At 41.6% G+C, this 25,633-nt stretch overlaps 1 protein-coding gene across 8 annotated transcripts in view; it reads right to left on the bottom strand.

Moving 5' to 3' along the window:
- LOC309616851 (zinc finger protein 836-like) overlaps positions 1-25,633 on the bottom strand; it is a gene marked incomplete at its 3' end in the record, with an annotated part of 476,825 nt that overhangs the window by 175,738 nt on the left and 275,454 nt on the right. For 2 of the 8 annotated variants that reach the window (XM_082368094.1, XM_082368092.1), the window contains one exon: positions 18,370-22,373. The exons of 2 other annotated variants lie outside the window; for them this stretch is intronic. In XM_082368094.1, coding sequence (XP_082224220.1) covers positions 20,899-22,373 — 1,475 coding nt within the window. 4 more of the 8 variants (XM_082368085.1, XM_082368093.1, XM_082368090.1 and 1 more) reach the window with 4 other exon arrangements.

Genomic DNA, 25,633 nt, shown 5'->3' with positions numbered 1-25,633 from the left:
TGAATACACAGGGAACAGTATAATGTGCAGAAACGTAGCTCTTTTCCTAAAACTTCTAAATCAAATGCACAGGGGTAGGAAACAGGAAAATGGGTATATTAAAAGTTCCCCATTGAGCTTTATATATATGTAAGCTCTGGAACAACTCCTGATGTATCATGAAGTGGGCAGGTCATCACAGGAAAAGGTAGATTTAAACTCCTGATGCTGCATCCTGAAGCTTTCCATTTCTGAATCAACAAGGATTTCAGATCAGTCAAGCAAAACAGGGGCTCCCAGGAGGCACACAATGGAAAATGCAAAGATACTTAAGAGCAGATCCCAATTTCTGGAGGGACGTTATCCTCACCCAGGGAGACCAGGTTCCTGCAGGTCTCCAGCATCACGTCCCTGTACAAGGCCCTCTGACCAGGGTCCAGGCATTCCCACTCCTCCTGAGAGAATGTGATGGCCACATCCTTGAAGGTCAACTGTGCCTGAAATGAAAACACATTTCACCAAGGGGCCATGAGGAGAATTCTTATTTTCACACAAAATGAGAAGAGGTGAAAAGATCAAGTTGAAGTATGTATTCTGACAGATCCATATAAAGATATCTGGGGAAATTATGGGTCTCTAATTTTAATTTCTTATGCTTTTTCATAGAGATTATGATAACCTGTAATCAATGTGTATTTTTCATTTTTCTGGACAATACATGAAATACATATAAATAAAATTCAACAGTGAGTTCTCTATCCAGAAGTGTTAGATTATGTCTTACACACCGAGTGCTGTTCAAAATCTAGATGAACTACACTATGAGTGGTGGCTTTAGAGATGACAAAGTCCACAGTGCTTTAAAAAAAAAATCAAAATCTTAAATTACAATGACGATAATAACAGCAATGACTAAAGGTGTTTGAATACTTCACAGATGCTAAGCATTACTCTAAATGCTAAGCATTACTCTAAATGCTTTACAGATATGAACTTTTTAGTCAACATTGTAGCTCAGTAGAGAAAGATCTGTTCCCATCCTACAGAGGAGAAAACTGTCAGAGACATTTGGAGAAACTCAACTTAGTTCAAGCTAAGAAATGATACAGCAAGCAGCTGAATTAAGGTGGATGCGGTCTTGAACTGAAGATAAAGAAGCAAAAACTGAAGTAACAGAAGAGCATTGGAAGCACATTGCCAGAGAATTCTCCCAGAAAACTTGAAAGAAGTTGAACAACATGAAAGGCAGTAAAAGGTCATTATAGATGTAGGCGCATGCGCGCGCGCGCACACACACATACAACATGTTAATAATCTTTTTTTTCTTTAATTAATTAATTTATTTTTGGCTGTGTTGGGTCTTCGTTTCTGTGCGAGGGCTTTCTCTAGTTGTGGCAAGCGGGGGCCACTCTTCATTGCGGTGCACGGGCCACTCACTATCGCGGCCTGTCTTGTTGCAGAGCACAGGCTCCAGACGCACAGGCTCAGTAGTTGTGGCTCACGGGCCTAGTTGCTCTGCGGCATGTGGGATCTTCCCAGACCAGGGCTCGAACCCGTGTCCCCTGCATTAGCAGGCAGATTCTCAACCACTGCGCCACCAGGGAAGCCCCATGTTAGTAATCTTACTAGTATTTGAACCATTAACAGGATAGTGTAGGAAAAATTCAAGGCCATGTAATATATTTTTGATGTAATTTCAACTGCAATGCAGTACATAGTTATAAAATTATGATGTCTTTTATCAAAACCATGGACTTGCACATCCATGATCTCATGGACACACATGTAAATGCACAAATAACTGAAACGAGAGAAGTTGTCTCTGGATATATTATTGCATGATTTTTTTCATCATCATTTTTATTTATGTGAATTTCAGCAACTTTGGAACAATGAAAAAGTATCAACTGTACTAAATGGTACTAACATGAAAAAAATAGGATCCTTTAACTGCAATGTCTGTTGAATACCCATACATAAATACAATTTAAACCACAAAATTGACATAGGTAGGTATTAACAAATGCAAAGCAGAGTTTATTTCTGTATTCCACACATAAAACACTGACTCAAAATTAGAAAAGTTATTACCATTATACACTAATTTAAGAGATTAAGAAAAAAATTATCACAATAGTGAAGTTAAAAACTACTTGGAGGATTAAATACCATGACTAAAAAGAATATGGAAAAAAGCATATTGTAATTAAGGAAGAATATTTCACCAAACGTCATGATTAGAAGGAAACTTGACGCATTCCCTCTGGAGTTACAGTGGAGTGAAGGGGGCTGGCCAGGGCGCCTGCCTTTCACCACTGCACAGGGTGCCTGAGCAGGGACCACTAGAGGAAGTAACAGGAGGAAAACAGAGGGCAAGAGACACACAGAGAGTGTGTCAGAGAGCTGGAACTGCAAACATTCACAAATCTAAGGACACAGAAATCTAAGAACAGAGAAAGGATGTGAAAAGACAGTCCAACCTAAAGACAGCAGGGGTGACTATATTACATCAGAAAAAATAAAGACAAAAACTGACACAAGAGACAAAGGATATTATATAATAAAACAGTCAATTCACCAGGAAGATATAACAATTATAAATATATATACATCTAACATTAGAGCTTGACCAAATATGAAGCAAACAACAGAGATAGACAACAGCAAAATGTCAGTATGAGACTTCAATACTCTAGTTTTATCTACACATGGAAACAACTTATAAGGAAAGAGAACTTGAACTACACTAAATAACAATTGTACCTAAAAGACATGTACAGAACACTCCACCCAACACCAAAAAACATCCTTCTCAAGCAAACATGAAACATTCTCCATGACAGACCACAAAACATCTTAGGCCACAAAACAAATCTTAACACATTTAAGGAGACTGAGATCTAAAAAGTATCTTCTCTAACCACAATGAAATGAAACTTGAAATAATGAACAGAGGGAAAACAGGAAAACCCCCAAAATGTACAAATTAAACAGCTGATTCTTAAAGAAGCGATGGCCCGGGCTTCCCTGGTGGCTCGGTGGTTAAGAATCCGCCTGCCAATACAGGGGACACAGGTTCGAGCCCTGGTCCGGGAAGATCCCACATGCCACGGAGCAACTAAGCCCATGCACCACAACTACAGAGCCCCAGCGCCACAACTACTGAAGCCCACGTGCCTAGAGCCCGTGCTCCACAACAAGAGAAGTCACCGCAATGAGAAGCCCGCGCACCACAACAAAGAGTAGCCCCTGCTCACCACAACTAGAGAAAGCCCACATGCAGCAATGAAGACCCAACACAGCCAAAAGTAAAATAAATAAATTTATTTTTTAAAAAAAGAAGCAATGGGTCAAAGAAGAAATCACAAGGAAATTGTAAAAATATCTGAAAGAAAATAAAAACACAATATACCAAAATTTATAACAGGCAGTCAAAACCATAGTAAAAGGGAAGTCTGCAATGCTAAATGCTTACAACAAAAAAGGGGAAAGATGCAAACCCTGTACTGCTGTTCAAGAATGTACTGAGAGTCCTAGCCAGAGCCATTAGACAAGAAAAAGAAATCAAAGTTATACAAATTGAAAAAGAAGTAAAATTACCTTTTTCTCTAGGTGACAAGGTTTTACATGTGCAAACCAAAAAGGCTCCATGAGAAAACTACCACTTCAAAAAACAACTTCAAGGACTTCCTGGTTGGTCCAGTGGTAAAGAATCCACCTTCCAAGGCAGGGGACTTGGGTTCAATCCCTGGTCAGGGAACTAAGATCCCATATGCCACAGGGCAACTAAGCCTGCGCGCCTCAACAAAAGAGCCCGTGTGCCGCAAAATACAGAGCCCACGCACTCTGGAACCCGTGTGCCACAACTAGAGAGAGAGAAAAAAAAAACCCTGCACGCCACAACTAGAGAGAGAAGCCCATGCACCACAACGAAGAGCATGTGCCTCAACGAAAGACCCTGCACGCCACAACGAAAGATGCCGCACGCCTCAATGAAGATCCCAAGTGCCACAACACCTGACACAGCCAAAAAAACAAAACAAAACAAAACAAAGAAAAAACAACTTTGGAAAAATTGCAGCAGGGAATTCCGCAGCAGTCCAGTGGTTAAGACTCTGTACTTTCACTGCCATGGCCCTGCGTTCAAAACCTGGTGGGGGAACTAAGATCCCACAAACCGCAAGGCATGGCCAAAAAAAGAGAAAGGAAAAAAAAAATCAGCACACAAAACTCAGTTGCCTTTCTATACACAATGAAGAAATTCAAAAGAAAGTTAGAAAACAATACTATTTACTATAGCATCAAGAGACAGACTAGGAAAAAATTACCCAAGGAGGTGAAAGACTTGCACACTGAAAACTGCTAAATGTTGCTAAAAGAAATCCAAGGATATACAAATAAATAAAAAGACACCCTGTATTCACGAATTGGAAGAATTAATATTCTTAAAATGACTTTATTACTGAAAGTGTTCTACAGATTCAATGGAATCCCTGTCAAAATTTCAAAGGCAATTTTTGCAGTTAAAAGAAAAAAAAATCATACTAAAATTCATAGGGAATCTCAAGGGACCCCAAACAGCCAAAATACTCTTGAAAAAGAAGATGGACATCATTTTCAGATTTCAAAACATACTACAAAGTAATCAAGATGATGTGGTACTGGTATAAGCACAGATACATAACCCAGTGGAAGAGATTAGAATACCAGAAATAATCCAGTGAATATATACAAAATGTACAGACAAGGGTGCAAAGACTACACAAAGGAGAAAGGACAGTCTCAATAACAAATGATGCTGAGCAACTATATACATACCAGCAAAAGACTGAAGATGGAACCTTACTTGCATCAAAGGTAAAAACTTCTGTATCACAGGATACAAGCCACAGAGTGAAAAGACAACCTCTGAGGAATGCAGGTGATGAAAGTGATTTAAAGAATTTCCCACTGTCAGAGATTTAGGTTGATTTCATAGTTCAAACTCAAGAATGGAATAAAACATTCCCTGGTGATCCAATGGTTAGCGCTTGGCGCGTTCACTGCAGTGGGCCGGGGTTCAATCCCTGGTCGGGGAACCAACTTCCCACAAGCCTTTGTGGGGCGCGGCAAAAAAACAAAAAAAAAAGTTAAAAAGACAGAACAAATTACCTCTTATTGGTCTGTTTTCCAGATTTTACCAGATACTGTGCACATTAATGTCCAGCTTCTTTATCCTGCTTGACAGACAGCAGACAGTGCATCCTGATGGGGCCCTAAGCAATCCCTGCTGCCCAGTAGCACTGACACCACGTCTCCAGTCCATGGGTGTGAAGCCCAGCCCAGGACTACACCCAGCGGAGCCTCTTCACAAGTTCCAGGTCACTGGGTCATGGGGAGATGGGATCTAAGTGGAGATGACAGGCCCTGAGGCAAGGACCCGGGTGACTGTGACGGTACAGGTGTCAGGCAGGATACTTCAGAGTCAGACAAGATCAGCGAGTCCAAAGAAGTGCATTTCAGGAAGGACAGACAGAAGAAACAACTGAGAATATGACTTTACCTGAGAAAGAGCCATTTCTGACTCCTGTTCTTTCCTCTCCCTCCTCTTCCGGGCTTCTTTCTCAGACAAGAGTCTTTAGAGGTCTATCCTGAGAGTTGAAAACAGGCTGTTTAATGCTTAGAATCAACACACCCCCTTCCTGAGTCACAGCCACACACACAGGGAAGCCCTCAGCATGTGGAACAGACAGTCCCCTGCTGCCCACTGTCCCAGGAGGGGCTCAGGACAGTAAACTCCCACACAGAGACCAACCAGTGAGTTTCCCCACCCTTTCCTTCAGATCAGGCTCCCCTCCTGGTGAGGCCCTCACGTACACAGCAGCAGCGGGCACCTCAGCTGGACCCGACGACCCCCTGCAGGTCACAGACCAGCCCTGATCCACCCCCACGCAGAGCAGAGCCCCTCAGCCTCAGCCCAGACCTCAGCCCTCAGGAATGGGGGGACCCAGAGTCACGATGCTCAGTGAGGGATCCAGATTGGAATATTCTCGGGAACCTTAACTATTGTTAAGGTTGGACCCCCACACTGACAGTATGAAGAAGAATCCCTGGTCAGAGGGTACAAAACATGTATATACAAAATTCTTCATCGATCTGAGGAAAGGCCTGAGTTGAGCGGCACTAAGAGGAGGCAAGCCCAGCACACCCTCCCACTTGCCTTTCATTTTCCAGGTTTACTGAGGCATAACAGATGTATAACAATGGTGTACATATGAGGCGTCCAGTGTGATTATTAGACAGATGTATACACTGTGTAATATTCACAATAGAGTGCTTTACATGTCCATCAACTCACAACGACCATTTTATTTCTGTGTGCTAAGAACAGTCAAGTGTTATTCTCTCAGCAAATACCAGGTATAGAGAAACACAGTATGATTAACGATAGTCAGCACGATGAACATTAGATGAACATGTTGCAAATATTTACCTAAATATAATGATTTCATTTCCTTTGGATATCTAGACAGAGGAATCTCTAAATTGTTTTCCGTAATAGCCATACCATTTACATTCCTACCAATGAAGCACAAGCGTTCCCTATTCTGTGTGTGTGTGTGTGTGTGTGTGTGTGTGTGTGTGTGTGTGTGTGTGTGTGTGTGTGTGTGTGTGTGCTTTGAGACAGGTAGGGAGAGGACCGTAGAGGAACCAGCACTGGCCTGGCAGCAAGAAAGTAACGGCTACACCTTCCCAAGAATGTGCCTCTGTACTACTGATCACTGTGGTGCTGCTGGGCCTCTGATTCTTGGAACAATCTCTCCCTACATTAAAGAACTTAATGGCCCCTCTCAGGTTCTGTCCACAGAAACATACCTAGCAAAATCTCCCTAATGAAAACCTTCCGCCATTTGAAGCTTACTACTCATAATTTCCCTTCTGGACTCAAATGAACTTACAAACTTTCATGGGGTCCAACACAGTCTCGATAAAACCCATAATGATCAACTCATCGTGCTAGAAAATACCAGAAAACATGCCAAACTCTAATAAATCATGCCAGAGGGAAAAATACATATAAGACACCCAAGGAACCGGTAGATGTAAAATACCATATTTTCATTCACAGTAACCACAGCCCAAACATTGTCATCTTCAAAAACTACATATAAAAGAAAGATGTTTCCAACTATGCACATCCCCCAGTGAGACCCAAACATCCCCCAAGGCAACACTCCAATTCCCCTTTTGTACGTTTCACAGTGCAACTGAAAATTTCTTTATCTGCGACACAAAATACTAAAAAGTAGCAAAGGTAAACAACAAAATGACCTCCATATTAGTCTAAAAACTGCACAATGATTTCTCTCTTTCTCCCTCTCTTTTTTTTTTTCTGGAGCAGGAAGGATTTATTACTTGCAGCAAGTAAGGAGAACGCCAGAGATCTTTCCCAAAGCAGTGTCCCTGCACAATGATTCTTACCTCCCAGAATACCCAACACAAGTCACTTGCGGAGTGGACGCTGTAGGGCACCCTCTAGCTCCATCGCCTGAGGACAAGGCACCCCCCTCCTGCACCCAAGAATCCCTGTGGGCTCAGCTCAGGCCATACTTCTAACATCGGAGGAAAATGATTTTCTGTGCCTAAAACCACTGCCTTCATTCCTCCTCACGTATGGCCATGAAATACCAGATTAAAACAATGCATGGAAACCTCAGTCTCAGCAGCTAGGTCCCAGGGAACCTGAGCTAAGACACTGTGGCACCTCAAACCATGCAATGCACCCACAACTACCCATAAACCCAATTCCAGGTGCTCCAGCCAGAACTGAGACATTACTTGCCAGGAGCTCCACACACCCCTTGAGCCCAAAAGGGACAAATGCATACACCATTCACTGGGCTCATCTTGAAGCCCACACTTGCTGCCATATCCCTCCTGCAGGCTGTCCTCCAATTTTCCCACTGTTCTGCCTCTCCTCCTTGCACTCATGGGCAAACAGGGCTAAAGGACAACAGTACCTCTCAGGAAAGCCATCGCAACAGGAATACACACAAGCTGCCACTGAAAGGACACTGGGCATTCAATATGCAGGTCAACAAAGTTGGCCCTCCTGGGAAAACTTACGAGAAAGTAAGAATGTTACGGAGTCCAGTTACAAAGGACATTTGAATTCACTGAGGGAGACTCAAAGACAGGCGGTCCCCAGATTTCTTGTCTCCAAGACAGATGGTCCCCAAGTTTCTTCTCTCCTGTTCTCCCAGCTCACAGGTAATTAAAGGATACCCTAACTCTTTGAGGGAAGTCTCCTTCATTCCCCCTTAGGTTCTGGACCTTGGCCCCCAGTTACCACAGTGAAATCACTATCCCTGACTCTGAGCAGTTGAACTGCTGGGAGTCAAGGCACCTGACCAAGGAGGCAACTGGCCCCTGTATGGGCACAGCCTGGAACACCTGGGGGCTACAGCAGAGCAGTGACACGGCACACTGAACATGGGGACACCTCAGCACGCTACATGAGGACGTCAGTTCTGTAGGGCTTTGTTAGCGCTCCCTGCGTCTTTCTGCTCTTATTGAGTAATTAAGCAGCCACATGGGGTAATAATCAGAGTTGAAATGTCCAGAACAAACGTAGGAACCATCCTCATCACCTACCCTGTTCCCCTGGTCTCCCCTGAGGACTATTCAGCCCAACCCACAGCCCCAGCCACTAAACACACCCCCAGAGGGAGTGCTGCCGCCATCCAGGGAAGAAGAGGAACACTGTGCCTCCTTCAATGAACGCAAAAGGAGGAAGACTGCAAATAATCAACGGGGAGGGCCATTTCTGTTGAAGGTGATTGACGCAGAGGCAATAAAAATGTGACACAGATAGTCAGGAGGAGGTGGGGAGCCCTCTCTGAGCCTAGAGCTGAAGGGAGACAAAGGGCCTGAGCCACGGTGACTTCAAGGCAAAAGGTAAGAACAGGAACTATGATGTCAGACAGAAATCGTTTTGGTGTTTGGGAAACAGACAAAAGGTGAATGTGCCCAGGGCAGAGTGAACCATGAGAAAGGGTCAGCTCCCAGGATGAGGCTGGAGACACCGGCAGGGCCCTGAGGAGGACACAGGGTTGAGGAGCCACAGTGAGGAGCTGGGATTTGTCCTGAGGGCAAATAAGAGCCAGCGCAGGTCTGAGTGCCAGAACTGGCATAAACTCTCCTCAGATTTATTTAATGCAGAGAAATATTTCTGACTACGGTCACTTCTACTCCGACCCTGTGGGAAGACAGGGACCCATATACAATTCTAAATAAAACTAGACACTCTCTCCAAAAAGAAGACACACACAGACACACACCCAATTTGACCAATCACTTCAGGGTCAGTGTTACTCTGACTGAGAGTTTCTGGTCTAGTCTCTCATCTCCATGTTACAAGTGGGCGCCCTGAGGCCCAGAAGGGAGACTTTTCTGAGAAAGTCCTGGTTGAGTGAACAGAATCAGGGGTAACTGAATTCTGAAATGAGATCCTGTGGGGTCGGTGGGCAGAGTCTGTCCTTATCGCCTGTCCCATTTAAAACACCATCTTTCAGGTGCCTGATCAAAGGAAACTTCTCTTTCAAGGTCTGATCACACTGACACCAAACAGGTAATTCTTCTTTTCCAGAAAAATCACAGTAAAATCATTTAAAAATAAAAATTGAAAAAGCATAGTTGCTGGTGCATAAAATATTGCAAGCGTGCAGCTTTGAAACAAGATCTGAGCAAACTTCTTCATCATGAATAGAGGAATAAAAGGGGAAAAAAATATTAGACTAACTGGTTAAACTAGGTTTTGACTGTTAATATAAAAGATCACTGACATATCTACCAAGTACTCATCAAAAGTCTAAAATTATTTACTAGTTACCAAAGAACTTTACCAGTATATAAAGATAAAGCAGGGGAAGAACTCAGGTGTCAATTATATCTGAATCAATAAAAAGAAATAATTTGTGAATTTTTTAAATCTAAAGATCCTGCTGTCAATGTTTTTAAAAAATTGAGGATTTATCATATTTAGAAAAGAATCACATGAGTAGAATACATAAGGCCACCAAACTTATTTCACAAGTTAATAATTATTTGCAGGAAATTAGATATCTAATGCACTAAGATATATGCAAAGTTAAAAAAAGAGACATAAATGTAAAGAAACCAGAGAGAAAAAAGTAAGTCCATTAAACAAAATTTTTAATATTTCTTTAAAGAAGCACCATGTAGTGAGAGTCAGTCGTTTCCTGCCCCACTCGTCTCTCCCCTGTCCTCTACCCCACGCCAGGAAATGGAAGAGGGTGACCCACAACTGTCTGAGTCAACTCACTGCCCCTTGGCTGAAGAGGGATTGCAAAGGGAAGTTTTCTTGTCATACAAACAATTACAAAATGCACAAACCTTACAGTTTTGCAATACAAATCCTCACCTGTATAATTTAAGCAAGCAAAATTTCAATGTATTAGCGTCTAAAGCCAGAAATCAGTATACCATAACTTAATCGTCCAAATCCAGTCAACTGACCCCCAACCTGGACCCAGTTTGCCCCCTACCTGCACTACTATGTGTTTCCATTTTATTGTCTATTTCTTTTTAAAAAATTTTTATTTATTTATTTATTTTTATTTTTGGCTGTGTTGGGTCTTCGTTTCTGTACGAGGGCTTTCTCTAGTTGCGGCAAGCGGGGGCCACTCTTCATTGAGGTGCGCGGGCCTCTCACTATCGCGGCCTCTCTTGTTGCGGAGCACAGGCTGCAGACGCGCAGGCTCAGTAGTTGTGGCTCACGGGCCTACTTGCTCCGCGGCATGTGGGATCTTCCCAGACCAGGGCTCGAACCCGCGTCCCCTGCATTGGCAGGCAGATTCTCAACCACTGCGCCACCAGGGAAGCCCCTGTCTATTTCTTTCCCTGTTTCTGTCTCCTTCTTTTTGATCTTATCTACTCTCCTGGTGCTCCTGCTGGCCTATCCATACATTTCTGCCTCTTTCTTCCCCCAACTCTACTCCCTCTCTGCCCGGCCCGTTACACCCCTTCTGTCCCTGTTACTCTCCCTTCCTCCCCACTCTCGGGCACCCCAGGTGGCTGTGCTTGCTTCCTGCTCTTTCTCTTTCTCTGCTCTGCTAGCCACAAGTTGTCCTCTGTTTCTCTCCCAGGACCAGGACGCTCTGAAGGCCACGGTTCCACCTTTTATCGTGTCCCAGACTTTCTGTGCAGTGCCTCACCACTGCCGCTCTCCCTACTACCACTGATCCAGGGCAGCTGTCCCTATGTTGCTCTCCAATCCCTGGAGATCCGGCTTTTTCATTTACTTCTCGATTTTATTCACCTGCTATTTTCAAGGCTTACTTAGTCGCTTTCATTTCACTGTCTCTTTGTAAGCTCCTCAGCCATCCTCTGCGTCTCCATCCGTTCTCCCTCATTCTTTCCACCCTGTCAGCTTTCCTATTTCTCTCTCAGTCGCTCTGTCTCTGCTTCTCCTGGTCCCCCTCGCCCACATATTTACAGACACGGAGACGGAATAACATGCCGCGTACCGGAAGAGACCATTCTCCAGCGGGGTGGAATTTCAGACAGAACAACACTGGGTGTCACACGCCTGGTCCAGGTCACTCCCCGCCCCCTACGCCGGGCGAGGGGAAGGGCTGACTACGAAGGGGAGGCCGGGGGAGCCGAAGGACCGGCCTGAGAAGACGCGAGGACAGACGGGCTGGGAGGGAGGGAGGGGGTCTCAGGAGAGGGGCGGGCTCTGCAGAACCCCAGGACCGGGGAGAGGACGCGGCCTGTCCGGGAGCGGGGCGGCCGGCGCTGCCCTCCAGGGGCCGAGAGGGCGAGGCTGGGGGGCGCGAATCCACCTCGCGGAAGGGGACGTTACAGGGGGCGGGAAGGGGCGGAGGCAGTAATGGATTTTAAGCAGGAAAATGTCGCGAATGGAGGTGTCTATCTGGACCGAAGGCAGAAAAGCCAAGGGCACCGGGACCCGCCTCAGAGCGAATTCAAACCCAAAGGAAAACATGCCCGACCTGTAACGGCGACGTCTGGATTTACTGGGAGCGTAGGGCCGGGTGCTGGGGTTTACGGTCCTTGGTGACCCCCACACTCTGAGGATGGAGAAAGGGGGGCCGCGCGGCACAGATTCACACTAGAAAAGAAAACTTACTCTCAGCAGGGTGACCTTCTCTCCGCGCTGTCCGCTTCCGCTTCCGTTATTAACGGCGCGCGCTCGGAGTTAGAAGCAGGGCTTCTGGGGGCGGGGCTTGGGCGGAGCGCTAGCGGCGAGGGGCGGGGCGAGGAGGGAGCCCCTGTCAGTCCAGGGAGCGCCGGCAGGCGGGGCAGGAGGCGGCGAGGGGTAGGTTGGTCCCTGCAGCTTGAAACTGCTTGTTTTAATTTACTGTTTGCTACAGTTTTAAGGCAAAAGCTTACCGTTGCTTGGGCCAGTTATATCGGAAACTAAGATGTTTCCTCCTAACGAGTCGAGAATGGTTTCAATAAAAAGATGTTTTTGCCAGCAGTTTGCTGGCGTGTCTAAGTGAATTGAAAATGTATATGAGATAAAAGGTTCCACGTAGGGCTTCCCTGGTTGCTCGGTGGTGAAGAATCCGCCTTACAATGCAGGGGACTTGGGTTCAAGCCCTGGTCTGGGTAGATCCCACAGGCCGCAGAGCAACTAAGTCTATGTGTCACAGCTGCTGAGCCTATGCTCTAGAGCCCGCGAGCCACCACTACTGAGCCCATGTGCCTACTGAAGCCCACGTGCCTAGAGCCCGTGCTCCACAAGAGAAGCCACCGCAACGAGAAGCCACGCACCGCAATGAAGAGTAACCCCCGCTCCCCGCAACTAGAGAAAGCCCTTGAGCAGTAACAAAGACCCAACGCAGCCATAAATTAATTAATTAATTAAATAAAAAAAAAACACACTTGCTACATTCCGCTTCCTGATGTACACAGATCTCATGGTGCAATATGACTGTTAGAAATACTTGTGAAATACTGTTCAGATGAATTGCCTAGGATATTTTCCACTTGTTTCATGAAAATTAATGTGTGCAGGTATTTATCGGATTATAAATATGAATCATAAGTTTTCAAAAGAGGCTTTTTGAAAGGCTGTTAAAAATTTTAAGTTATAGTAATAAGCATTATATCTCAACTGTTATAAAATTCCATTTTGTGAATCCTATATGATACATATGCATGATATATATTTATTTATTGAACTATGGTTGATTTACAGTATGACATTCACTGCACGTGCACAGCATAGTGATTCAGAATTTTCATAGATTATAAAACTTATTACAAAATAATCGCTATGATTCCCTGTGCTGTGCAATATATTTTTTAAGATATTGCTTATCTATTTTATACAAAGTATTGATAGCTTGGCTCTCTCAATCCCATACTCTTATCTTGCCCTTCCCCTCCTCCCTCTCTTCACAGGTAACCTAGTTTGTTTTCTCTGTGAGTGTGTCCTGTTTCACTATATACATTCATTTCTTTTCTAGATTCCCCATGTAAGTGATATCAAGTAGTATTTGTCTTTCTCTGTCGGACATATTTCACTTAGCATAATGCTCTAGGTCCACCTACGGTGCTGCAAATGGCAGAATTTCATTCTTCTTTGTGGCTGAGTAGTATTTCATTGTAGATATGTATACCACTTCTTTAATGCATCTTTTTCCTTTTTTTATGGCTTTTTAAAAAAAGAAATTTATTTATTTTTGGCTGCGTTGGGTCTTCATTGCTGCGCACGGGCTTTCTCTAGTTGCCGCGACTGGGGCCTACTCTTCGTTGCGGTGCGCGGGCTTCTCATTGCAGAGGCTTCTCTTGCTGTGGAGCACAGGCCCTAGGTGCGCGGGCTTCAGTAGTTGTGGCACATGGGCTCAGTAGTTGTGGCTCGGGATCTCTAGAGTGCAGGCTCCGTAGTTGTGGCGCACGGGCTTAGTTGCTCCACGGCATGTGGGCTCTTCCCAGACCAGGGATCAAACCCGTGTCCCCTGCATTGGCAAGCGGATTCTTAACCACTGCACCACCAGGGAAGCCCTTATCCATCTTTTTCTTGATGGACACTTGGGTTGCTCCCATATACTGGCTACTGTAAATAATGCTGCTATGAACATCGGGATGCATGTATCTTTTCAAAATAGTGCTTCCATCATTTCCAGATATATACCGAGGAGTGGAATTCCTGGCTCAAATGGTAGTTCTATTTTTAGTTTCCTGAGGAAGCTCATTTTGTGAGTCATATATTTCATTATTATTTTTAAAAACACAGTTTGCCCAATTTATCTATTTCATTTGCATTTCTTCCGTTTTACTTCACTGAAATGCCTGGAGGATGCATAAATCAAGGGGTTGTTTTAAGATTTGTGTGGCATGTACACAGAGAAATGACAGATGCAATGTGTGAATTCTATAACCATGAAGGCAGAATCTCCTCACATTTCAAGTTTATTGAGAGAACTGGAATAGTACCAGATAATGAACTAGTCTCACAGTGGCATAGCAAGAGACTTATTGCTAATGTGCAGGTGCAACACTGGGATTTTGTTTTATTTTATTTTTATGATTATGATTATGATTATTTTTGGCCAGGCTGTATGGTATGTAGGATCTTAGTTCCCAAACCAGGAATTGAACCCACGTCCCTTGCATTGGAAGCATGGAGTCTTAACCACTGGACTGCCAGGGAAGTCCCTATCACTGGCATTTTGGAAACACGGTCTGTTAATTTTACCTTAAAAATGTCTCTCTCACAGAAACAGACTCATAGAGAGAGAAAATAGACTTGTGGTTGCCAAGGGGGGGTCGGGAGGGAGAGGGATGGACTGGGAGTTTGGGGTTAGCAGATGCAAACTAATATATATAGAATGGATAAACAACAAGGTCCTACTGTATAGCCCAGGGAACTATATTCAATATCCTGTGAGAAACCATAATGGGAAAGAATATTTAAAAAAAGACGGTCTATATGTGTATAACTGAGTCACTTTGCTGTACAGCAGAGATTGACACAACTTTGTAAATCAACTATACTTCAATTTAAAAAAAATGTATCTCTCCAGTTCCTCCCCTTCTTGCCATTGTTCCTATCATCATGTCTTCCTTCCACTGGTACAATGGAAACTGGAACTCCTCTCTCCAACACCTTGTAGGCCATGGTTAGTAAATCGGAACAATTTTCTGAATTCAACATGGAGATATTAGCTTGTTTCTTTTATTGTATAATTTGCATACAATAAAATATACAGTTTTCACGTTCACCATACAGTGGGATTTAGTATGTTTGCAATGCTGTACAACAACGTTTTCATCATTCGTCATCACCTTTTAAAAAAAACCTGTACGCATTAATAGTTATTCAGCACTCTACCCTGAGCCACAAGCAAACATTTAGCTACTTTCCATCTCTACAGATATGACTATTCTGGGCATTCTATATAAATTAAGTCACAATATATGGTCATCTCCCTTCTTGTACTTGGCATAATGCTTTCAAGGGTTATCCATGATTAACTTTTATCAGTGCTTCGTAACTTTTATTTCTGATGAGAAACATTCCAGTTTGTTTAAACATTCATCATTTAATGGAGCTTTGGGTTCTTTCCACATTTTGGCTATTATTTAAAAAATGCTTCAGGCTTCCCTGGTGGCGCAGTGGTTAAGAATCTGCCTGCCAATGCAGGGGACACGGGTTCGAGCCCTGGTCTGGGAAGAGCCCACATGCCGCGGAGCAACTAAGCCCGTGTGCCACAACTACTGAGCCTGCGCTCTAGAGCCCACGAGCCACAACTACTGAAGCCCGCAGGCCTAGAGCCCGTGCTCCGCAACAAGAGAAGCCACCACAATGAGAAGCCCGCGCACCGCAACGAAGACCCAACGCAGCCAAAAATAAATAAATAAATTTAAATAAATAAATAATAAAAATAAATAACGCTTCTATCAACAATCTTTTACAAGGTGTTAACGTGGAGAATGTTTACAAATCCCTTGGGTAGATATGTAAATGTGGATTGCTTGGTGGGTTATTGTGATTTTTAAGAAATGTGGATTTGGTCATTCAGACGAGTAGTGCATTATTTCCACTATCATCTTATTTGGCAAAACTGGCTGATTTGAATTTTAAGGATCAATAATATTTTATTGCAAACTACAAATAAAAAGGAAAATGGTAATTTAAGAAATAATGTATATTAGGACCTACAACTTTCCGAAAGTAACAATCTGTACAAAAGGTTGCCACAAAACTAATCACCAAATATGTTCCCAGTCCGCCTGTGCTCATCTATAAATTACTTTAATTATTAAGATGAAATGTAGCACACATATGTATATCATATTTAGCTTCTAACTAGTAAAATCAGATCTACATTGGATAATGATTATTTTAAAAGGAGAATGAATCACCCAGGAAATAATCATTTGCGGCTAAACTAACATTTTGAAGTCACTAAACTCCGATTTTTCAATAAACAGTATGGTAACAACAACAACAAAAAAGAATTATTTCCTGTCTTCCAGAACAGCGTAACTTTAAGGTAACATTTTCAGGGCTTACCCTCAATTGAATATATTCTGTATTTTCAAGGAAATACTTCTTTTTTATTTACTTATTTAAAAACATTTATTTATTTATTTTGGCTGCGCCAGATCTTAGTTGCAACAAGCAGGATCTTTAGTTGCGGCATGGGGGCTTCTTAGTTGCGGCATGAGAACTCTTAGTTGAGGCATGCGTGTGGGATCTACTTCCCTGACCAGGGACCGAACCCAGGCCCCTCCATTGGGAGCGCAGAGTCTTACCCACTGGACCACCAGGGAAGTTCCACTTCTTTTTTTGATCGAAGGATAAATGATTCACAATATTGTATGAGTTTCAGGTGTGCCACAAAGTGCTTCAGTTATATAAATTTTTTTCAGATTAATCTCCATTGTAGGTTATTCCAAGATAGTGAATGTAATTTCATATGCTATACGGTAAATCCTTGTTGCTTATCTATTTTATATATAGTAGCAAGTAAATCCTATTTGAGCCTCTAGTAGTTCACGGAAAATATTTAATGTTCCTTCCCCAATATTTAACATCTCAGTTATGATATAGCAGTTATATTACTATATAGAGTCTAATATTAAAATATATTTGGAGGTGATATTAGAATATTTCCCAACTACAAGCCTTTTGTATATTTCTCACATTCAGGTAAGATGGCATGGATAAAAAACATCTCAAAATGGATTCCTTTACTTCTTACCCTGATACTGGAATCAGAATAACTACATCACAATTGGAGAGGGAATTCTCTGGCAGTCCAGAGGTTAGGACTTGGCACTTTCACTGTGAGGGCACCGGTTCAATCCCTGGTCAGGGAACTAAGATCCGCAAGCTGCGGGGCACAGCCAAAAAAAAAAAAAAAAAAAAAAATTGGAGAATGATTTAAGTGTGTTTAGAATCAGACACAGCAGAAAGGAAATAAATCTGTGAGTTAGAAAACACAAGGGCTCTAAAAACTTTTCCTTGACATTTTGAACATCAGACAGAGTAGCCCAGTGTTACATGGAATATTACCCTATCACGATAAAGAAGAAAGTCTTTTTTTTTTTTTTGTGGGTTTATCCGGGCATATTCCACTCTACTTTTTTTTTTGTTTTTAAATTATGAAACTTTTATTATAGTATAAAGTACATACAAAAAGGGAACACATCAAAAGTGCACAGTTCTATCAATTTTGCACAAATGAAACACACCCCTGCAACCAGCCCCTAGATCAAGGGACAAGCATTACCACCTCTCGGAAGGCCACTCCTGTTTCCAAGAAGAAAGTCTTTTGATATAATCTGTCCCTGACACCTTTTCCCTTTACTTTTTTTCTCTATTTGAGGGAAATATGAAATTTGAAATTTCATATTATTATTAAAATTACGGTGGCCATTTAATGCAACTGGCTAATAATCTTCCATGAAAATGAGACAAAACCTAAAATTGAAGAGGGTTTTGCCTCTCAGCCTTCTTCGTCATCCCGCAGCCAGGTTGCTATGAGGGCACTGAAGACTTAAGTGCTCATGGTGGTAGAAGGGGCAGAGGACCTATCACACCGCCCACGGCACCCTCTGGACTTCCTGTTTGGTGAGAATGATAAACTTCTTTCAGTTACTACCTGAGAAACAGAATTATTACTTTGTCACGGGTGTGGAATGGAGCACGAATGAAAGAATCCTAAACTTAAAATGTTGTGGATGAAAAATACTTCATGAAGACATCTCTTCACTGATGAGTTAGATCTGTTGAGCCCATGTGGGAGAAAATTTCACAATGTGTGAATAAATCATACTGTGAGAATTTATGACAAATGTTCAGAACGTTCAGGTGTAATGTTAATGGAGTAAAGAATGTGAGGCCACAAATGCAATATAATTACATGTTTATTTGACCATCTGACTTACTGACCTATGAGCCGATGCATTACACAAACCTTCTTTGCACTGATAAACGCATTCACTCACCTGTCAGTTGGGAATGCTTCCAGTCACTGGATATCTAGCAGGAAACAAAATCAATACCCTGCCTTCAAGGAGCATATATATTCTACAAGGGAAAGTCAGCAGTAATTAGATCAGATATGATGGTGTTAAGTATGATGAAGGTGTACACATACAATGAGAGAGTGACAGGGTGTCCTAATGTAAACAACGTGTTCAGGAAATGCCCACATGATAAGAAGATATCTGAATACAATCACGAATTAACTGAAAGAGTGTCATGCGAATACACATGGCGACCATGAGACAAAGAAGGTAAGTGGCTTCTGGCATCCAAGAAAGGCAAGAAAACAAATTCTGCCCTGGAATATCCAGAAGGAGCACAGTGCTTTGGATCATTTTACACGTCTCGCCTCCAGAACCATAAGAGAATAATTTTGTGTTCCTTCAAGGCCCTCAGTTTGTGGTAATTTGTTACAGTAGAAACAGAAAATTTAATAAATTAATGTATGTAGAGAATCAAAACAATCTATACAAATTTCTAGAAAAAGTATAATTTGCAAGGTGTCAGGGTACAAGGTGCAAAAATCCACTGTAATTTTATACACATGCAATTTACAAATGGAAATTGAAATTAAATATATAATACAATGTTTGAATGCTCAAGAAAGTAAAAGTAGAAGGAAAATGTGTAAATCTAACAAAGTAAGGACTTTTATGCTGAAACCTACAACCGTAACGAAACAAAGATGACCTTCTATTTAGGTCATCTGAGCGAAACATACCATATTCATTGAATTGTTAACAAAATATACCAGATTAATTGACTGGAAGACACAACATAGAAATGATATTAAAATGCCCCTAATTGACATACAGGTTTAATGTGTTTTCAATCAAGATTTCTGTAGATTCAAACAAGATTTTTCTAAAAATAATAGGGAAAGGCAAAAGGACTAGAAGAGCTAAAATACCTGAAAAATACTGAAGTGGTTGGAATCACTCCACATGACCTCAAGATTTCTAATATAGTGACAATTATCAAGACTGTGTGGGATTTGTGCAGTGACGGACACATAGACTAATGGAACAGAATGTGGAAACCAGAAAGAGTCCTACATCAGTGCCGTTAACCCTTGAACAGCACAGGTGTGAGCTGTGTGGATTCAATTATATGGGCATTTTTTCCAATAAATACTACTACAGTACTACAGGATCTGTGGCCGGTTGAATCTGAAGATGCGGAACCATGGATAGAGAGGGACAACATTAAGTTATATGTGAATTTACAACTGCTCATGAGTCTAAAACCCTAACTCCATGCCTTGTTCAAGGGTTAAGTGTACTTCCAACCACTTTTTGACAAAGGTACTCAGGCAATTCAATGAAGGAACGACTTTCCAACACTGGTGCTAATCAATGAAATATTCAAAGAAGAAGAAGAAAAAAAGAGATCTCCATTTAAACTTTACATTTGTACAAATATTAGCTCAAAGTAAATCAAAGCTTTAAAACAAAGTTTAAAACTTTATTCTGTAAGAGATTTAGGAAAAACGGTATAGAATAAAATCTTCAGAATCCAGAACTTGATGCAGAGTTCTCAGACATGTCACAAGAGCATGACCCAAAGAGAATATATCTGGGATGAATGTTTCCATGAAAACAAGACAGAATCTTAAAATGAAAAGGGTTTTTGCCCTCCACCTTCACCCTTCTCAATCATACAGCAGTCACGTTACTATAGGAAGGTGAGGACCAAGTGCTCATGGATGAAGAAGCAGAGGACCCATCACACCCCACACTACACCCTCTGGACTTCCTGTTAGGTGAGAAGGATGACGCGCCCACTTCTTTTCGGTCACTGTTCTCCAGGTGGTCTGTCACTCACAAATATAAACCGTCTTACCTGAGAAATAAGATTATTATTTCACATTCGTGGCATTTGTGAGGTAATCTCCAGAATGAGTTCTTTAATAATTCCTCCTCTTAAGGCCTGGCCACAATAAATGCATTTATCTGGTTGCTATTCAGAATGAATTTTCTAATGAAGCCTAAGATGTGGATGCCTGATAGAAGCCTTGTCATATCACTATATTATTAAAGTCTCTCACCAGTATGGATTACCTGATGGTTAAGTTAGGCTTGACAGAACACTGAAGGATTTGCCACACTCATTATATTTGAAAAGATTTTCTCCAGTATAAAGTATTTGGCAGATCTTAAGGTATGAATTTGGACTGAAGACGTTGAGATACTCATTACATTTGTAAGGTTTCTCTCCACTATGGATTATCTGATAGAAAGTGAGGCTTGCAGGCACAAAATCTTTGCTATATTCATGACGTTTGCTCAGCTTCTCCCCACTATGAATTCTCCAATGAATTGTAAGGTGTAAATTTTGAATGAAGACCTTCCCACATATGTCACATTTACATGGTTTCTCCCACGTATAAATTATCGGATATTTAGTGAGGGTTGAGATCTGAGTAAAGGCATTTCAACTTCATTAAAGTTGAAAGGTTTCTCTACATTATGTATTCTCTGATGAATTGCAAAAAGTGAATTTCGACTGAAGACCTTCCCACACTCATTACATTTGTAAGGCTTCTCTCCAGTATGAACTCTCTGATGCTTTCCAAGGTTTGGCTTTTGAGAAAAGAACCTGCCACACTCATTACATTTGTAAGGTTTCTCTCCAGTATGAATTCTCTGATGACTTTCAAGATTTGAATTTCGATTGAAGACCTTGTCACACACATTACATTTGTAAGACTTCTCTTCATTATGAACTCTCTGATGCTTTGTAAGGTATGCCTTTTGATTAAAGAATTTGCCACACTCTTTACATTTATAGGGTTTCTCTCCCGTATGAATTCTCTGATGACTTACAAGATTTGAATTTTGACTGAAGACCTTGCCACACACATTACAGTTGTAAGGTTTCTCTCCAGTATGAATTCTCTGATGATTTGCAAGATGTGAATATTGATTAAAGACCTTGCCACACTCTTTACATTTGTAAGGTTTTTCCCCGGTATGAATTCTCTGATGTCTTCCAAGATGTGAATTTTGACGAAAGACCTTACCACACTCATTACATTTGTAAGGTTTCTCTCCGTTATGAATTCTCCGATGGATTCTAAGGCATGAATTTTGACTAAAGACTTTGCCACACACGTCACATTTACATAATTTCACTCCTGTATGGATTACCTCATGTGTGGAGAGGTGAGAGCCACGATTAAAGGTTTTGCCACACTCATTACATTGGTAAGGTCTCTCTCCGGTATGAATCCTCTGATGACGTTTAAGGGAGGAATTCTGACTACACACTTTGCTACATACATCACATTTATACAGTTTCTCTCCGGTATGGCTTATCTGATGTCTACGGAGGGATGAGCCATGATTAAAGCTTTTGCCACAGTCATTACATTTGTAAGTTTTCTCACGAGTATGAGTTGTCCAATGACTTATAAGGTGTGACTTTAGACGAAAAACATTGCCACATACCCCACATTTATATAACTTCTCTCCCGTATGGATTATCTGGTGTCTGCGGAGGGATGAGCCATGATTAAAGGCTTTGCCACACTCATTACATTTGTAAATATCGTTCTTAAATACACGCAGTTCATCCTGAAAGCTTAATGTAAGCCTATTTTCAATGGGCTTCTTTCCTGAATTCCACCTACCATGTCGATCTCTTCTGTGAGTTACATTTTCCTTACAGGCTACAGACATTCCTTTGTAATTTCTTTCATCATCCTTCCACTGACACCCAAAGTCATCTTCCTGGATTTCCGTGAAGTAAAAATGTTTCATTTCATGGCTTTCTTGTCTTTCCAACATCACTGTTTGGAATACTTCTCCTCTATCACTGTTTGCTCTTGGTTGTAATTTCCTGATCACATGTATATGAGAGATATCTACAAGATACAAAGAACCATAAGGTGTATTATTCATTACAATTCATGAGTAAACGTTTAATGTTGAATGTATGATATTAAACCAAAAGTAGGTAATTCCCCGGTGGTCCAGTGGTTAGGGCTCTGCACTCCCACTGCAGGGGGCACGGGTTCAATCCCTAGTCTGGGAACTAAGATGCCACAAGCCACACAGCATGGCCAAAATAAAGTAAAATAAACACAAAGTAATACTTATGCCCAAAAAGGTTATTAAACTTCCCAATCATGACCTTAAAAATGTTAGGAACACTAAAATAATAGGACTCTTTACTAAAGAAAGAGTGATTACATGTAATTCAAATTAATACTAGGGTAGCCTAGTTCTAACACCCTATAACAAAAACATTCACACTAGACAAACTTATGTTAGCTCTTGAAGAAACAGTATTTTTCCACCAAGGCATATACCAATTAACAATAAACATACTGCGGTCTCATAAATGAGGACACAAAAAATATTATACTATACATATATTCTGCACACTATGGTTCATAAATAAATGCTAAAGAACACACAAGGTACTGTAATGGTACATAATCCAAAACAGACTTATCTAATGAATAATTTGAATAACTAGCAGTATAGAATTACAAAATACAGCATATAGAAAATGAAGAATTTGATAACACAATTTTTCAAAAAATATTTTTCTAAGTATCTGCTATAAAACTATGTACCCATAAAGAATACATATTTTACTACATTAACAAGTGGTACATGTCAGTTGTATTCTATAATAAATGCTGAAAAACCATCATATATAAATTACAATTAAAAATTAATAAATGGGGCTTCCCTCATGGTGCAGTGGTTAAGAATCCACCTGCCAATGCAGGGGACACAGGTTCGAGCCCTGGTCCAGGAAGATCCCACATGCTGCAGAGCAACTAAGCCCGTGCACCACAACTACTGAACCCGTGTGCCTAGAGCCCATGCTCTGCAACAAGAGAAGCCACTGCAATGAGAAGCCTGCACACCACAACGAAGAGTAGCCCCCGCTCGCCTCAACTATAGAAAAGCCCGCTCACAGCAACAAAGACCCAGTGCAGCCAAAAATAAAATAAATAAATTTAAAAACACACCAAAAAAAATTAATAAATGAACTATTCTAGAGTTACCTAACCTAACAGCCAATAAACAGAGCAATTCCCTACCTTCACAGAGTGCTTAAATTCTCCAGTTCATTGCCTCTAAAATATATGTAATAAAGAGTGAGCAATCTGTATATTTATTAACTAGGGTCAGACACAACGTTGTTTAGAACAAATTGGAGATGAAAAGCATACAAGATATGATACAAAGTAATATGACAATAAACATGACAGAATATTAATATAACTATTTATAAAAAGTAACTTTTCAGTCTTTACTATAAAACATACAAGATTCTAAGCCATCTAATGGCACTAATTTGTTTAAAAGGCTTGAGGGAAATCAACACAATTTTTCAAATCAGGGAAGTAGACTCACACATTAATGTACATGACTGCAATTGATATAGAAGGTACTGAGAGAAACAGGATTTGAACCTGAACTTCCAAACTAAGACAACATATTCTAAAGCATGACTGCCCACCCAGGCAGTACAGATTACAAAATATTAAAACAAATACCAGGAGTTTAAAAAGAAAACTCCAAGAGAGATGCAAAAGAAGTGAGCCGTGTAACTGATAATGTGATTCAGCCACCACTCCTGAAAATGATTTCTGAATCATCACAGCTACACACAGTGATTTCGGTCGTGTCATGACAAAGTTACTCGACAGAAAAAGAGGGATCATTTTTATAGTCTGAGTGATGTGGAAGGTGGAGGGATGGGTGAAGGAGTGCTGCGGAAATTGAGACAATCAGGGGAACAACAGAAATACGTGAGCAAATAACAGTGGTTCCACCTACATCAAAGTACCATGTCAGGAAAGGTCAGGTCTGAGAAAGGGCACGAGTGGAGCACAGGGTATATGCGTATTGGGAGCACAGCTTGTGATTGTCTAGCTGTGTGAATATAACTGTACAAGAGGAGAGCGGCCAAGATAGCTGAGTGGAAGGACCCTAAGCTCACCTCGTCTCAGGAGCACACCCAAATAACAACCTGCAGAACAACCATCGCTGAAAAAGACTGAAACCTACCAGAAGATATACTCCACAACTAAAGACATAAAGGAAAAACCACAACGAGATACGTAGGAGGGGGCGGACCCATGAGACCACCAAATCCCGTACTTTGTGTGGGTGATGGACAAACTGGAGAATAATTACATTATCGAGGTCTTCCCACAGGAGTGAGAGTTCTGAGCCCCACGTTAGACCCTCCAGCCCTGGGGTCTGGCATCAGGAAGAGGAGAACTTGGACAAAGTTTTCCTGGGATAAATTCCTACATCATTTCCTGAGGCTCATAGGGGATGGTCATTAGTATATGGAAACAAGATTGTCACTGTGCCCTTAAGAGAGGCTTTTGTGACAGTCCTCCAAGCCAGAAAAAAAAACGGGAAAGACTTCTCAGTCAGGCTCTCATGATACTTTCTATCTCGTGTCCTACCACATGCAGACCACTCTACTGAGTAGCTTCAAGTGGCGACCTACTGTGGAGCAGGAAAATATTACAGCATAAGAGGAAAAGCATTCTCCAACAAAAATTTCCTGTTACCCAGTAAACCCACTCTACAGAGAGTCCATCCGTAGCTGTCTGCTACAGGTGGATTATCACAGCAAAGAAACTGGATAAAATTTCAGACTCTAGGAATATGTATTTCAAAAGCAAGTTTCAAAAGGCAAAATCACGCAAACTTAGAAGAATATGAAATCAGGAGAGTCTACATTACTGACTTGGTAGAGCAGTACAAGAGCGAAAAAAATACAAGGTATGGGGGTCAGATATTACAGCCCTTGAGAGGAAACCATGCGTTCTATCCAAGATGCCAAACTGACAGCCTGAAAGATTCACATATTCCCCATATCAGGGACTGGGAGATAAAAAGAGGATCTCTCTGTCCACTGTCTTTATAGCTTTGCCCTGTAAAAATTACACAAGATCCAATCTACCTCTCTGTTTCACACATCCCTGAAGTGTGCGGCAAAGTCAGAACAGAAGAAATGGCTGTGAAATCTAAACAAGCAGACAGGGTTTGAGACAGCTCCATGCTGGTTCTGAGGTGCTGGATGGAATGAAAGAGCATCCAGTGTTTTCCCATCTTCTGATCAGGTCATATAAGATCACAAATA

Source organism: Balaenoptera borealis (assembly GCF_965194805.1).
Source record: "Balaenoptera borealis genome assembly, chromosome: 19".
NCBI classification, from domain to species: domain Eukaryota; kingdom Metazoa; phylum Chordata; class Mammalia; order Artiodactyla; family Balaenopteridae; genus Balaenoptera; species Balaenoptera borealis.
This window is presented reverse-complemented; position numbering and strand designations above follow the sequence as displayed.